General features: G+C 41.4%; 1 protein-coding gene across 3 annotated transcripts in view; it reads right to left on the reverse strand.

The window, feature by feature from the left end:
- The window catches only part of usp13 (ubiquitin specific peptidase 13), a 30,718-nt gene that overhangs the window by 6,094 nt on the left and 7,512 nt on the right, over positions 1-17,112 (reverse strand). The window contains exons 4-18 of one of the 3 annotated variants that reach the window (XM_070832182.1): positions 16,286-16,407; positions 15,372-15,514; positions 14,589-14,773; positions 14,154-14,251; positions 13,853-14,043; positions 13,159-13,230; positions 11,184-11,256; positions 9,526-9,651; positions 7,874-8,027; positions 6,776-6,950; positions 6,556-6,644; positions 5,601-5,723; positions 3,064-3,087; positions 2,458-2,601; positions 98-267 (exon numbers count right to left, since the gene is read on the reverse strand). In XM_070832182.1, coding sequence (XP_070688283.1) covers positions 98-267; positions 2,458-2,601; positions 3,064-3,087; positions 5,601-5,723; positions 6,556-6,644; positions 6,776-6,950; positions 7,874-8,027; positions 9,526-9,651; positions 11,184-11,256; positions 13,159-13,230; positions 13,853-14,043; positions 14,154-14,251; positions 14,589-14,773; positions 15,372-15,514; positions 16,286-16,407 — 1,889 coding nt within the window. Of the gene's footprint in view, positions 1-97; positions 268-2,457; positions 2,602-3,063; positions 3,088-5,600; positions 5,724-6,555; positions 6,645-6,775; positions 6,951-7,873; positions 8,028-9,525; positions 9,652-11,150; positions 11,257-13,158; positions 13,231-13,852; positions 14,044-14,153; positions 14,252-14,588; positions 14,774-15,371; positions 15,515-16,285; positions 16,408-17,112 lie in introns of all 3 variants that reach the window. The other 2 variants (XM_070832181.1, XM_070832180.1) reach the window with 2 other exon arrangements.

Raw genomic sequence — 17,112 nt, forward strand, 5'->3', positions numbered from 1 at the left:
TTGCCTGAAAGTGAAGTCTCGGTGCCGGAAAATGGGAACTTTTTTTTTTTACTAGTACACAAAGTGCAAACATGAACAGAATGGGCAAAAGACTGACCGTGGCTTTGAGTGCTTGGATGCTGTGAGTGCGGGGGAAGCCCATTGAAGTGAGGATGGCGACGCTCTCCTCAGGGGGGGAGTTGACCAGCGGGGTGGCACCCATGGGGCTGTCACTGGTGGAGGGACCAGGATCCATCATGGAGGGCAGAGTGAGAGGTTCTGCAAAGTCTGAGAAAAGAGAGCGACAGAATGATAATGAGATGCTGTAGCTGAGAGTGCAGGCGCCAGCATAAAACACACAGCCTCTGCATATTAGCACCCATCACACATCACATGTGTGCAGGAGGGGAGCCTGGATGCATGTTCAGTACTGGACGCAGTTTCTAATGCAAATTCAGCCTGTGGTAAAGTCAGGATTAGTCCACACGTCTCTATAGAGCATCCTCGCCAAAGAATAAAGTATTTCTAACTTTCAAGTGAACTGCAATGCTTTGTGCACTTTCAACAGATTCAAATGAAAGTGAAGTGACTCTCAGAGCGGGAACAAGGACACTGTACGACTGTAATTACCCTGCTGTTGGCCATAAACAGAGCCTTCATTACTGTCCTTGCCATAAATGAAAATGTATACCACTTATCTCTCTCCACTGTCTTTATCTCAGCCTCCTTGTCTGGTGTCCTTTCAATTGTCCATAATACAGTTGGTTTTATGCGAGAGGAAGAGGGCTGACTTGCAAGCAGAGAAATAAGACATAACAGAGCAGCAGATGTTTGCACATCAAGTTAAATTATCATTAAATTGGTTGTTGTTATTCATACTTCAGTAATAAACTTTGGCAGATCTCATCCCAGCCTTTTTATTAAAGACATTTAATAAAAGGCTGGGATGAATCATACCTGAACTCTAGCTCTGTTCGATAAGTCTCATTTCAAGCTTTTAACCAAATTCACTGAAAAATAATTAAGATAAACTAAAGTATAACAACTGAGTCACCTTGTCTGCACAGAGCTTTTAGAAAATGCACATCTTAAAGGAAGGTACCATTAGTTCACGTTTGCAAATGGAGCACTCAGAGTCAAAAAGAAATGTTCTGCCTCTAAAAATGATTACGTGAGAAGTTTAGTTGTAAAAAAAAAAAAAAAAAAAGGGAAAGTAATGAAACTAAACAAATGTGGGGGAGGCAGAAGAAGTAACCTTTGTGCAGCAGGCAGGGGCGGACTGTTTGACTGATGTTATTGAGCCTGAACACAGCCCATTTTGCAGATGCATTAGGCCCATTTGAAAACTAACAGGCAGGAGGGTGCTCTAATTTCCCTCCACTGTAGAGGCTCTTTACAGCCAACTAGGGAAATAAAAGTGACACAAGTCAAAGCCTCAGGGGAGCATCTCTACTGCTGAGAGGTTCTATAGGAGACAAAGTCAGCTCCGACAAAGTTTCTAGTGAAGATCTCACTCACAGACATGTGAGAGATAAACACCTGCAGTACAGAAAGAGAAACAAAGTCGCTGCAAAGACAGCTCTGACTGTAATGGAGGAACTGGATATTTGATTTGTCTCTCACTTTGAATTACCTTTGTGTTTAAAAAGGTCCCATGCAAATAAACCTGCCTTGTATGCTCGCTGCAGAGATGTTTTTGGCAGATTTGCATGAGCACATTGTTTTGCAGAAAAACAGGACACCACACAAGTTTCACACGTGAGCTGACTGGCTTGCTGAAAAACATCATGTGGCTACTTGTGCTGCCTTGTGAAGCAGTGTCTCCGTTTCCATGCAATTATCTCATGCTCACCTCTTGAAGTCTGTAGACTCGGCTTATTGAAACTGTTGGAGGATCCTTCAGTGCAGCTGCTGTTCTGATTATTTGTCACAAGTATTTTTGGTTACTGTTACCTCTTAAAACCCCAACAGTCATAAACGCTCACCCCCACCACTCTATTGCTGGTCAGGATTATTTTGTCTTGACTATTTGATAATTTTTCCAAGAACTTAAACTATGAAGAAATTGTGCTTTCTTTCTGTTGTACTGTCATCCCTATATCTCCTCCATCTGTGCATCACCGCTTTCATTCAGTTTTGAAATGTTCAAAAACTAAAAAGCAGAACTAAAATTATTATTATTAGTATTATTATACACGCATAATACACTTTCCTATAACTTTTGATTATACAAGCCATCCATCGTGCTGGCATCCTGCAAGTTAACCTTCATGTCTAACCTTCTGAAATTAACTCAGTATAAACATCTTTGGGTGCGGTGACTTGTTAGTGTTTCTGCTTCCAGTTAAACTTCTATTACACTGCAAATGCACTGCTTTAGGTGGTGCAGTCCAACTTGTTCATGTACTAGAGGATGATAACGGCGTTGATTGAGTTTAAGAGAGTGTAAACATGTTGAAGGCAGTGATGTTCACTTACCAGGCTCCTCCATGTGGGCTATGATCCAGTTGAAGGCCATCTCAGGGCCCATGTTGCCTGTGTAGTAGACCGCCTTCCTGCAGGCCTCCACCGGAAAGCCCATCTCTGCCAGCTGCATTACTGCCGCCTCGTCTATTTCTGGAGCTGTGGACACGGCAAACCTACATCAATAACTAAAACATAGCAGTTGCTGATTCTACACTCCTGGTAACCCTCCAGTTTAAACAACCAAATAAAATCTGTGGTGGCTCTCTCTTTGGGCCTCATTACACAAAGACACTGGAAGAAAATCAGCCCTGGGGAGATTTCTTTATCGAGGGATGATTTATCAAAGAGAAAAATGAGTCTGGCTAAAACAAGCAGCGCCACATGGAAAAGAAAAGTTTGTCTGGAAGTAGAGAGCAGCTGCAGCACCTGCTCAAGTATACTTGGTCAGAGGTTTAGCTCCACAGCATTCATCACCATTACTTTGCCCAAAATACGTATTCCATGGCTATAACTTATAACGTATATAAATCAAATGTGTATATGTGTGTGTGTCATACAAACACACACACTGTTACACACATAGTAGTGAGTAAATGAGGAGAGAAATTAAATACTCACAGTCCATGGAGCTCATTGAGTTATCTGAAAGAGGAGGAAAAAAAACCAAACAGATTATTTCAGGTGATGGTACACAACGATATCACACACTGAGATCACAGTTTTTTTTTGCTTGTAAGTGTCAGTTTGTGGCTTTGTGTACTTTCAGGTATAAGAATGTTAAATAATTGACAGATGCCATGTGAACTAACCAAAAAAGAATCATTGAAAAATTTTGGTAGATGACACCATGGCCGGATTATCTGCTAAGGTGTCCCAGGGGAAAATAAATAAATATATCAGCTGCTGGACCCCTATAACCATCCTCATCCACCTCATTCTCATTGTTCAGCATTCCTATACTGGAATATTACATTAGCTCAGGTTTACTGTGTGGTCATTTGTTTAGTCACACATTAATATAAAAATAAATAGAAATTAAAACCTGGTTCGAGTGGTTTTGTCATCCATTTTCTTAATGCTGTGGAGTCATTGAGTGAATGGATGACGCACAGACCAATGAAAAATAATGTGACTCAAGCAGCATACAGGAAAACACATTTGTGTGGTGATGTGTAATCAATGAGAAGCACTGAAGCCTTTTGGAGACAGAAGGGTGACCAATGATTAATCAGTGCTGATGCCAGCCGGGGGATAATGGGCCAGTGCTTAATCTGCCACCGCCAAAACTCATCATATGAATGTGAAATAAATAAATAAATCAGAAATTGTACTGCAAACGGCACAATGTCTCGTCTGACCTCTTTTCATTTCACAGTTTAAACAGCATGACTTACACACCGGTGCTTGTATTAACCTCTCTGTCTATAGACGGAGGAGAAGTGCAAAATAGAGATTCAAATTACTCCACCATCTCAAACTCACTACCTTTAAGAAACATTTGCACATATTTTCATGCATCAACTTCACTGTGGCTTTCTAAGACAGCTGCAGAGCTTGCTGCTGTCAGACGTAGATATGCAATGCTGTCCAAGCAAGGTAGTTTCAGCTCTAACAGAGGACGCTTTAATGTGCAAAACTCTGAAGCGTTCCAAGAAGCCAGTTTTATGTGCTTTTAGGTCTGAGATAGGAGGTACGGCACATTAACGTAAACTCCTGAAATATTAAGGCATGGTCAGACAAATGTGTTCATACTTCTGTTTTGTCCTCTGAGTTTCCCCATTTCCTGCAGAGCAGCCGGCTAAGTAAAGCGATTACGTAAAATTTAAAAAAGAAAACCTCCTGACTCTGTAAACGTGTGAAGCACGGCAAAGGCTGCTTGCAGATGTTACTGTGTCTTTGCGCAGCTCCTTAGACCCCTTTTTGTGTTTGTGTTTGGCACTTGAGACAGTACAGAGCACTTTGTGCTTCATGCCAGCTAAAATATTAAGGAGGACACTGATAACTGGATGTAGCTGAAGTTTTGCAACCAGGGAAAGAAGCAACAGAGGAATAAGAATTACAATGACGGAGACTAAATAAGACAAACAAAAGGAAGGAGGATGTAGTTTTGGCCTTTGGGAAGACAAGCTAACAAAGAGGCTCAAGAACACGTCATGTAATAGTGCAAATACCACTACACAAACAGTCTGATGTGGCAAAGTTTCAAGCTTGTGCTCTAAAACGTGCTCGCTAACCTGTAGTAGTTACTCCCAGAGCCCAGGGAAGTGCATTACAAGGGGATCTCATAAAATCATTATAACTTATTAGGCTTAACCGCACTGTGAACACAACAACTTTTCAGTAATTGATTGAGCATGCCTTTCCTGTGGGACTCTATTATATATGCCCTTAAGAGAAAACTTGGGTGGCTTTGAGCAGAACATCATATTAGAGACAATTTCACGGATCATTTGTCTCTGTCAAAAAAATACTGTACACCTCCTGAAAAGGATGTTAGGTAGCAGCTTTGGAACAACACACATCTGAGTTACTTCTCAAAGAAACACTGTATTGCCGGTTTATTAGGTGCATCGTGACGTATAGCATCTCCAGGCTTTTCTGTACACATCATGTTTATTATTAGAGAGGACAAAAATATGTTTGGCTATCTGTGTGGTAAAATATAAAGGACAGATTCTCAGAGAAAACAATGCCCTTTGAAATTGGTAAAAGGACTGTGAAATTGTGCATGAGGGATCAAGGGTAAATAATAAACTGCCCCCAGCAGTTAGTTATTTACATTCATGTGTGAATACAAATGCCCCTGTAGGTCACTGTAGATGAGTCATGGGAGTTTGTGACCAGGGGATCCTCTGGGTGAGAAAAACTGGGCACTGTTAACAGAATATATGTGAAGCAGAACCAAAAGCTGGCACCAATGTTTGTTTGAAAAATACAATAGAAATAACAAAATGTCAGATTGAAGGCGCTAAAATGTCCTTTACATCTTCCTGGTTGTGATATCACAGTGTCACGCCTCATTGAAATATCGTGTGTTGTCCCAATTGTACCCACATATTGATCAATGTACCTGTGTGTGTGTGTGTGTGTGTGTATGTGTACACACACCACCATGTATAATTTCCACTCTTGGTGTAAAATGGACCTGTGTGTACCTCTGGTGTCTTCAGGTAGCACGATGGGAGGCATGAGGTCTGGCAGCTCCTCTTCACCCGCCTGCAGCCCTGTGGCCCGCAGCCGGCTCAGATCCAGAAAGTCTGGAACGTCGATGGCCAAGTCTGCACAGGATCAAACAAACATAAAAACTTAACTGAGGAACGTATTAACAGGTGAGGTGATGAGAGCCTACAACGGCAGAGCAATTAGTCCAAAACAGTGTTCTTTTAATCCTTTTTAATAATTTTTTCAAGACAACCATTTATATTTGCTTTTTTGTATGAATTATTAGTTATTTTCTTTTAAAATGTTTTTCATCAAACCATTGTTTCTTATCGTATTTTTGATCTGTGACTTAGATTCATGATGATTTTGAAGTTTAAGTGGTGCCATGCACTTATTTTTCAACATTTCACATTTCCCGCTGAGGAGTGAAAATGTAGGAAAAACTTGATCACATAATAAGCGAGGATATGCATGTGACACTCCACCCACAATACATAAGTGAGGCGGTGGCCCACGTAAAGCTCCCAAATATAATACTAAGATCATAATGTATGAATATCACTTTACATAATTCACCTATTATGTGGCCAAATCTCATTAGTGAAAACTGCACAGATTTGAACACTTTAAACCTTTGATTTTGTTGGCAAAGCCACGAGGGACACTGAGAGTTTCTGCAAGTTAAGATGCTGCAAGACACTCATTTGAATTCAGTTAATTTTGTCCCCCAGTTAAATCTAGAATTGTGTCCAAAATTGCAGGAGAAGCCATTCTTGAGTTGGACAAATATGTACTTAGGCTGCAGTTTCTTGTGCCTTCTTAACTGTAGTTTGATGGTGCCCTCTGCTGGGCATTTATACTTAAATAGTAAGGGAGTCACAACATTAGTGGAAGTCACTGAAAGACATTTTAAATCCCATTAAATCAGAGCGGGGCGACAAATGTTACCTAGTTTCTTCGGCACCCAGTCAACCCCGAATGTGAATTTCTTGATCTGCAAAACCAGATACTCTGGGAAGGAGGCGAAACGGGAAGTTCTGCAGACGAAAACAACAATTTTGAGAAACAATTTTGGAAAAGAAAGAAAGGCATTCAAAGTTTATAAAAACAACTGATCTGTGTGAGTTAATGTAAAAAAAAAAAAAAAAACAGGTGTCCCTCTGCTTACTTTACTCCGGCTGACTTGGCCTGCAGCGCTGAGCTCCAGAAATCAGGAACGTTCTCCGGCTCTGTGAAGGCCTGCAGGCACGCGGTGAAGGGGATCCGTGCTCTCACCGGCTCAGGTGGAGCTCGCATGTTCTCCTCAGCGTCCCTCCGCTTGGCCTCATATGCCAGCAGCTCCTCTGGTGGAGTGAGAATAACAACATTTTGACCTGTACAGTACAAAACTCTAAAATAATTAGCATTTCTTAGTAAGTTTTAGTCGAATCAAGAGTGATACAAGTAGCATTTTAAGATCAGTAAATTATTTATGGTGTTCAAGATTGACAGCCTCTGCTTCTATCTACACTGCATCAGGGAAAGACTATTATCCTCACCAAGGTCACATTCGTTCATAGTAATCATACCAACAAAATCACAATTAATATGGCAATGTTAAATTGATGTTGACAGTCTTTAAACATCCTTTAAATAGTACATTTGATTTGTCATATAATTGTATTACATAAGCTGTGATGTCATAATAAGCTGTCACTTCTTGGTCCAAGCTACACAGTCTAGACCAGGGGTCCCCAAACTTTTCCCTGTGAGGGCCACATAACTTTTCCCTTCTCTGATGGGGGCCGGGGTCAGTTTGTAACAGAAAAAGTGTGACGATCGCAGGGGTGCCTAAACGTAAACATTTATTGTTTTCCAGAAAGCCACACATAACCAAATATTAATAACCCTTTCCGGGATCTTCACAGAAAAAAAAGTCAGGAAATAAATAACACTATTTCTGAAATAAAATTACACTATTTATGAAATCAATAAAATTTCAAATCAAAGATTTTTTTTCTGGGGGGAGGGGGGGGGTTCAGATAGGGGCACAGACTGCAGAAGGGTGGAATAGAAGGTCACGTTCTATGCGTGTATTAGTCTCGATCGCGTGGCCAGACTGAAAAAAAAGATCATAATGCGTCCTGGTATTGTTCAGGGGTAGTTTGGGGACCACTGGTCTAGACCTTCTGTGGCCTTTCAGAGGAGGACCTGCTGATTCTTCAGAGAGCTGAGCTCAGCGGTCTGTCAGCTGTACCGACCAGAGGCAGCTGTGGAGCTCCTTTACCTCGATTAGTGGCCGCCTCTATAGGGGCTGGCAGCTGGATGCAGTAGTCCACCCGCTGAGTGTAACGAACGCGACGTGACTGGCAGCACTGGACTCGCTCCTCCACGAGGAAGCGGAAGACGTCGCTTGGGTTCTCCGAGCCTGCGCTGTTTCTCTACGAACACAACAACACACAGAGAATACAAGTCTGAATATTACGCTGATATTGACATTTTAGATCCTAAATATACACCAGACCATAAAGCGGAGGTTCCTCCCAGAATACTGTTGATAAACAGGGTTTTATTTGTACATTGGTCATTTTAAATTCAATCAAACACATCTTAAATAGTAGACATGCTGTCATCTATCCAATCTGTCGCTCACATTGTAATGGTGTTGTTTAGCACCCTGCACTAATGTACCATAAACATGTAAAGCTTGCGTGCCATGTAACACCCTGAGGTTCGAACTTTAACTCTAAGCTATTGTTTGGTGTGATTTATCACAGTCTCCTGGCACGACTTCAACACAACTGCTGTTTGACCCAGATCCCTTCATACAGTCACTCATGATGTCTATTATTTTTAGCAACCGCTTCACTTAACCGCAGCCTCCATGACTGAGAGGGCTACATCTTTTCAGAATCAAAGCCACATTAATCATCATCATCATCATCATCATCATCATCATCACTGAGCGGCTCTGTGTCTTCTATGAACAGCAGGGGTCACTGAAGGTTGCACCATGTATATTTGAAGACCGCGATGAAGGACAGCACCGCGACTTAACACACCAGTTTGTGCTGCAGCCTTTCTGCCACCCAGCTCTTCTATTCTAAGAGGCTACAGAAATATACAAGTTATAATTTTACTCAGGCCAAGTATGCAGGCTGACACAGACAGAGGAAAATGTTGCTGATGGTGGTGGCTGTAGTCACGTTACTGATGTCTGGATAACTAAATCAGTATCTAGTTTACAGGCAGCTGTAGAGACGAGTGGAGGGCAGGACGGTGAACAAGCCCAGTTTGAGGTCAAGAGCTGTGAGCCCTCTATAGCTATTGGGGCAAATATGGAGGTGTGTCATGTTGATCCTCACAACATGAGGTGGAGGAAGTGTCTGGTCCAGTCAGGGCATGTATCGTGGCTGCGGCAGAATAGGAAGCATTATCTGGCCTCCCTGTGTAACAGATAGCAGTGAGCTATATATATCCTGGTTGAGAAAGACATGTCAGAGCACCCCATGTGTATGTACCAAGGAGACGGTGTGCTGTGTTTAGTCAAAAACAGACCCTCCCCTGCCAATCAACTGCCTGTCTGTGTGTAACAGTGGTCAGACGTAACGCAGCCATTTTGTAAAACTGTCATGATTTCATAGTGGAGGAAATTTAGCTTCACTGGGACAGTCAGCTTTGCGAGAGGCAGCGTGTGTTAACTGGAATTATCAATCAGTGGATGTATAAGAACATTCACATATAACCCTAAATGCTGTCTACCATTCAGAGACATTTCTGGCATTCACTACTGCATTCTTTATCAACAAGTGGGCTGGCCTTCTCTTTCCAATAGCAGACTCCAGTATGTTTGTTTTTATTTATTGATGAAGAGCTTCTCCAAGAATTACCCTGATATTTGTACCTAAACACCTGCTCTTCTGGTATGACTTCACTCACCTCCACCAGGTTGATGAGGTACAGGAAGAACTCGTGGGCATCTTGTTGTCTGTTGGAGGAGAACTCCGGATGTCCCCTGCTGACCAGGGCCTTCAACATGCGGGGAGAGACGCCTTTCTGCTGGTGCTGGAATGAGAACATTTTGGGCGTCACAAACACACTGACTGTGTTTGACCACACACGTGTCTCGGAGGGAAGTGTGAGCCCAGACAGCAGACCAGACAGCCGTGATTACAGACACAGTGAGAGCAGCTTCGGGTGGCCTGCCAGCACCAGTACAGGATAATTACCAGTAAATCCAATAAGAAGAACTGTACCACATGTAGTTCTTTATAGCTCCATTAAAGAGACTGGATTTACACTCTGAGAAGAGTTTTGAATCTCTTTGAGTGAAGAAAATATCATATGGAAATAATACAAATTTTCAATCCCAAAATAATGGTCAAACATGATTCAGCTAAGCAACACAAAGAGTGGTACAGGCTATAACTTAAGAGTTTAGTGTGCAGTAGGCAAAGCAAAGATAATCTCCTGCTAGACTAGCCTGCTTAATATTTGACAGAAGAGCAGTATCAACCTTCTCATCAACTTTTAAAAAAGCCAAACTATTCCTTTACATTCACTGTTAATACTATACCCAACCCATTGTGCAACACAATATACACCAACTAGATATCTTTTATGTGAATATTGGTCCATAATCACTTGATTATAGATAAATCCAATATAGAGAAATTAGCCTGCCTGCATACTATGTAGGCCAACCTTAGTAAATCTAATCTAATCTTAGTAAATCGCTTTTTTAATGAGAAAATGTGATTGTATTGGATAATATTTCCTTACAACAAACTGATCACTCTATGCCAACTCAAATCCTCCTCCCGTGTCTTTGCAGCTGTCAATATGTATCCAAACCTGACCGCACCATCACATGTGTAGGAAGTGCAGGATCACAGCTCTGACCTTTCAATTACGGAGGCTGGTGAGGCTTAAGAGAAGCACGCAGCTTACAGACCCAGTACTGGGTCTCATTATGCTCTAATGGCTTTCTTCTGGTTTCCTGGCAGGTCTCTACTATGTGGTTGAGTAGGCAATGATTTCATATCGTGTGCTTTTGAATTAGTAAAGCAAAACACACCCGATGAAATAACAAAACAAATGGATTAAACTGGTGAACGTAAGAGACAGTCATCAAGCAGAGCTTATGTTGGTGACAAAATTAAGCTGTGATGTGGGGAATTGAAAGCAAAACACAGTATTAGAGCTGTGTCTGGAGCTGTTGTAAATAAACCTTTTGAGCTGCATATTTGGCACCGCAGCCAGCAGCTATTTTCAGACTAAATGAAAAAAGGTCAGAGCCCAAGAAAACTTGACAATGTATCAAAAAAAATCACGTCTCCCTTTTGTTTCATTCAACATCTCTCCAGCTGTCACGATTACAAAGAAGCTGAAGGGTAATAACAACACAGATATGCAGCATTTATGAAAAGCTGTTTCATGTTTAAATTGAGAAAAGAAACAAACTGATCAGCTGAAAGTCTTGACAGAAAAAGACTCATTTTTGCTACCACTCAGTATCAACATGCTTCTGTCAGTTACGGACCCAGTTTGGGAGCTGGACATACCCAGTTTAATACCTTGTATTCTTCTTTCATCACCTGTTCAATGAGCTCAGATTTCATGGGTGGTTTGGAGTACTGGCCTGAGAGCAGCCCGTGTCCCAGTTTAGCCCTGTCGGACAAAAACAAAGACATAAACATTACAACATATCGTGAGTATTGTGGTTTTGTTCTCGTCTTCTTCTGGTGTTTCCTTGGAGGATGCAACCTGAGGGTTTTTATTCTTCAGAACAAGCATTTCAAAACCTTTAGACAACACACCTGCGGCCTCTGTCTCGAAGCTGATTTGTTGACCCTCACTTTTCAGACTCACTAAGATGGCTCCCGTTCAAACCCATCTCTGTTGTCATGGTGACAAACCATTGCAGAGCATGTCACTTTTCTAATCTCCGTCTTTTCCTAAATCCTCTGTGGAACATCATTTAACATTGTTAACATTTTGATATTAATCCTTGTTCCTTCTTCAGACCTCAGACAACCATTTTAGAAAAATAACCACAGATTAACTGTAGGGGGCAGTGAGACAACCCGTTTCACTACAATCAGTGTTATCAGTTTCTTCAAAGCTTATATCAGGACTCATTCGAGTCTTATGTTGTTTTACATATATTAATATAATCATAATATGAATGTGAGAATGTGAGCTGATTTTAGCAGTAATATCGCAGAAAGCATAACTTTATAGCTCAAGGCAGACAGTGAATTTACAATGGGATAAGAGTCTTACATTATTTACATTTCATACGTTTTCAAGATACACCTGTTCATTAATGGCCAGCATTAATTGAGAAGAAGAGCAAGTCGTCCACTAACTGGAAGATTGGTAGCGAGTTGATCCCCAACTCTTCCAGTCTGCGTGTCGAAGCGGGTAAGATACTGAACCCCAAATGAGTGTGAGTGTGTGTGTGTGTGTGTGTGTGTGAGAGAGAGAGAGAATTATTTGCTTGGCACATTGCATGGCAGCCCCTGCCATCAGTGTTTGAATGCGTGTGCGAACGTGGTGTAAAAGCATTTTGAGTGGTCGTAAAATAAGGTACAAATGCTGTATAAATGCGCTGTCCGTTTACTGTTGAGAAATCTGTCATTTTCTATTTTACTAATCCTTATCTGACCAGGAAAGACTCACTGAGATTACAAATCGAATTTTCAAGACTTTCCTGGCCAAGATAGGCATTTACTAGATACTGTCATCTATCTATAAAAACCCCCAAAATAAGTGGACAAACAAATAAATACAATAAATCTAAAACAATCAGAGTAAAATAGGGTGCAAAACCCATTACAACAATGATTATTTTCCAAGTTATCCTCAGACCACTGGCATCATTTTCAAAATTACATTACAAAAATTGCTACTGCAGACTGTTTCCTGAATCTCTTTCTGTACTTTCTTATTCATGCACAGTGGTATCATCTGTATTAAGCACAGGATACGGGGTACTATACTCATTTAATTAGGATAATCCAATGGTATTTAAAGCTCTGCCTTCAGTGCTTTCAAGGAAGGAGCCATATTTAATCAATACGGACCCGACGCATTTAGAGACACAGATTTTCTTTCTGAATGACCTGATTTGCGCTGACAGGCACTATCAAACACGAACAGCGACGGGTATACATACGGGGATAACATGTTTATCTGGCAATGTGCCTCAGAACACGAAATGTTTGTATCTGCCTGTCTGGCTAAGACCCTTCTTACCTTTCATCAGGCCCACAGCATCTGACTGGTCTCTTGCAACACACTGGCTTACATGACAAAATACTCTAAGTAGCAGAACATGTGGTTGGAAAAAGGCTTTCACCCGATAAGATACACATTACTTGATAGTTTAACTAAGATCTTTAAAAATTGCAGTGTCAAGTTATTTATTAAAGCATTTTAATAACAATGATGAAAATGTGTTACTTATAACCAAACCTGAGCCTTATTTCCAGCCACAGAGACAGCAGCTGCTGGAAAACACCGGCACTTGTTTTGTGTGTTTTAACTCTTAACGCTGGGGTCACTTACATTTGTGTGGCGAAGTCCTGGCTGGGGTCAAGGGGTGAATTGTCAAATATCCTCTGGAGATTACCGACATACCTAAAGATCAAAATACATGTCACACGCTCACCTCAGATGGAGCACATGGGACGCCACACAGACACAAGACCACTGGAAACACACGAGGTGGTGCTGAGAAGAAACAAACTCCTGCTGCCTGTGGCCATATCAGTTACTTAAAGGTCCCATATTCTGCTCATTTTCAAGTTAAAACTTGTATTTGGGTGTCCTACGAGAGCAGGTTTACATGGTCTAATGTTCAATAAACACAATATCTTTCTCCTAGCAGACATGGCTGCTGCAACTCTTTCCAGCCTCTGTGTAGCTGACAATACCGTTAAACCTGCCAATCAGCCTAATATTTGAGATATTATTTTATTTCAGCGGCTTTGTCAACGGTTATCAAGTTAAAGGTTATTAAGTTAAGTTCTTTCCTGTGCTGCGTTTGGAGTGTATTTTGTCTACCTCCTGTTGTTACAATGGTGAGGGTCAAAGACAGTATTCGGTACTGTACAGTGGAGCCGATGCAAATCAAACAGCATGAAATCAAGTTGTTTTGTGCTCATTTTTGTGATACAAGTACTACGATGTTGCTATGATATGCGGTATATATTGAATAATGTGAAAAATAGAGAGTGAAGTCTCATCACAGTGTACTCACATCCTCTGGAAGTCTGGGATGCTGAACAGGACCTGCATCACTGTGCCTACGTAGCAGCTGTTGCCCAGGTTTTTGATGCCTGTGTAACCAGAACCAAACACCGCCTTCAGCTTCATGCCCGCCTCCTGGATCACCTCCCATTCACTGACCCGCGGCCGGGAGTTATTGTCTGTGTGGTGACCATTCTCTGTCTGAGCAGGGCAGGAAAGAGAGACAGAGAGAGGTTATAGTGAAAAACCTGAAGTGTGGAAGCGTCACATTTTGGTTTTTGTTAGTTTTATTCCCAGCTAAGATATCTTACTTTTTTTTGCATCTGTAGCATGTCGATTCCAAAGTGTGACAAGTGTTCTGATATGTGGGGGTCCAACACTGCTTCCTCCTCTTCAAATGAGTAGACATCTGAAACCAAAGGATCAGTAGGTCACTGTGATGGGCCCAATTTTTAATCTAAAATCACTTCCTAATTACAGATTTCTGATCAGCAGGTTCACCAAACTAAGTTCCATAAATCTAGTGTACACCCAAATCAAACCTGCTTTTACATTTGTACTTCAAGGTGTCACAATAGTCACTTTTTACACTTTATTTAGATATAAACTGTGGCAAATTGAGACTTTGCCAAAATGTTTGCACTGGAAAACAAAAACTAAATCTAAAAGGACACTGATCACCATGTTATATCTTGGATTCTGTCTTCATGCAATGGATGGATAATGGATAATCATGAGTCTCAGACCTGCTCCGTCTGGGGTGATGGTGTCCAGTTTGACAGCCAGTGGGTAGCTGGTCTCTCTGTAGTGCTCCAGAGCGTGGCCATTGCCTCCGCTCCCATCAAAGAACCACTTCCCACAGAGCACTGCTCCATCCGTCAGGTTCAGCCACAGGTTCTCTCTCATCTCGCACTTCTGACACTTCCAGCCACTGATGGCGAAGAACCAGAGCGTTAACGTTATGGTGTTTTCTTTTTTTTTTTTTAAATGCAAAGTCATGCAAAGACTCACAAAATTACATTTGTGCTCACAAGCAGGTGCAGAAGTGATCAGGCTGTTCACAAAGGGAAAAAGCAAGATACAATGTACAAAACAAAAACAAAAACCTATCTCTAACTGATCTGACCTTTGCCATTTTACACAGTGGGAAAACAAAAGAGGGTGATAGATGAGTAGATGACCAGGCACCATCCAATACTACCATTTTGCAATGAATCTTTTTACACTGTAGTCGTATTTGAGCATTCTTGGAGTGGAATGTAAGAGTGTTGAGTAAAATCTCCTGTGTATAATAATCAGAAGAAACCTGAATGATGAAAATGATGACTTCCTCTGCTATAGAGTTGCTACAGAAATAATTCCTCAGGTTCAGGAGGATAAACCTCCTGAGAAAGTAACAGAATCTATTGCTGTCATTACAGGCTTGTTTCACCATATTTAACCATGCGAGTGTGTATCCATAAATCTAATGGCCACTGTATAGTTGATACAGTGGTGCATCAGTGTGGGTCTGCTTAAGCTTTTCCTACCTGGGTGGGATTCTGACTCCATTATCCAGCTGTCTGAGGCTCCTGGCATGTCTGGACACCTGGATCTCCTCCTCCCATGATTCAGGCTCCTGTTTCTTGAAAGCTGATGGTGCGTTAAGCACTGCGTCACAGGCGATGGTTACCTGAACGTCCGAGGCAACAGCAGAGACAGAATTAACTTGCAGGTCATGTTATTAAATCTTCTTCGCACCACGCTACATTCGTCAGACCTTAGAATTTATTCTTGCATGCGAGTTGTCAATAAAAGTGAATAGAAAATTGTGGACATGCAAGACATTGTGAGGCTGTGACACATAAAGCGATCGATGCAGCATAGATAGACGGGGCAGCACTATACTGCTACTGCAGCGCAGAAACAAGCCATGCCAAAAAGTTTAAAACAAGAAGGACCTTCACCAGATGTTTCCCAAGTAAATGTAAAAAAGAAAAAAAAAGCTCAAAATCACAATCTATACATTCACAGCATTAAATGACACATGCATAAAATAAACTTAAAAAAAATGAAACCCCATGACATGCCAGAAGCAAGCCTCGGTCACTGTAGAAGCTCATGCTGCTCTAAAAACAAACAAAAACAAAAAACAGGAGTCAAATGTGTCCTCTGCACTCGTGTACAGATGTGCATCCAGTGGTTCCCCAGAAGAGTAGCCCATGAAACAGCCTTTATGCCAAAACCTTCCACCAAAATGAAACCTGCTGCTGGGGGATCAGGTGAAGCACTGAAGTTTGTGACCATGAAACCTGGAGAAATGGATGGATTCAGAGTTCGTGGCTCTTCAGCACAAGAACGACCAGCCTGTCTGTTCTGTGACGGGGGAACCACTGAGTGCACGCTCCCATCAACCCATGCATGGTGGAAACACACAGAGCCCGTGCAGCACCCACTCACTGACCAGAGCGGGTAACTCCTCAATATTTGGTAAGGGGATCTCGAAGTGGTCTGGAAAAATGACGAGCTTGGCCTCGTCTTCATATTCATAGTCCTCTCCGTTAAAATCGCGGTTTAGCTCTAAATCTACAGGGGAGGAAGTGGACATTCAGTAAGCTGCTGTTAGACAGTGACTGCTGCTGTTCTTGGTTATTTTTGGTTTTTTCTGCTCTTGAATATGAGGTCTATTCTTTTTTTATGTTCTTCCTTCATTCATTTAGTCAATAAAAATACAGTCTGAAGATGCAGAGACTACAAACAGAGGAATGTGACAGTGACAGAATGACCTCATACGAGGCCGATGACTCCATCACTCAGGCACAATTCATGTTGAGCTATGTTTAGCCATTTATCACACACTCTTATCACCAGCAATTTATAGGAGTTACTGAGGAGTGCTGAGGACGGCTTGAATCTGTGACATTCGTCGGTGCAGCTGTGGGACCTTCATTTCATTACTGATCACACAATGGAACTAAATGATCAAAATTAGGGCTGCAGCTAACAGTTATTTTCCTAATTGATTAATCTGCTTGATATTTTCTCGTCCGATCATGAAATGTCTGAAAATAGTGAAAAAGGTCCACCACACTTTACTAAAGCCTGAGATTATATGACATGACATTTACTATATAGCTGAAATAAATCTGAAACTATTTTGATAATTGATTAATCATTTCAGTCTTTTAAGCAAAGACTCCAAATATTATCTGATTTCAGCTGGTTTTTTGCTTTTTCTGTTTTGTATGATTGTAAATTTATAACTTTGGTTTTTGGAACTTTCATGGATAT

This window comes from Pempheris klunzingeri, chromosome 6 (genome assembly GCF_042242105.1).
Source record: "Pempheris klunzingeri isolate RE-2024b chromosome 6, fPemKlu1.hap1, whole genome shotgun sequence".
Taxonomy (NCBI): domain Eukaryota; kingdom Metazoa; phylum Chordata; class Actinopteri; order Acropomatiformes; family Pempheridae; genus Pempheris; species Pempheris klunzingeri.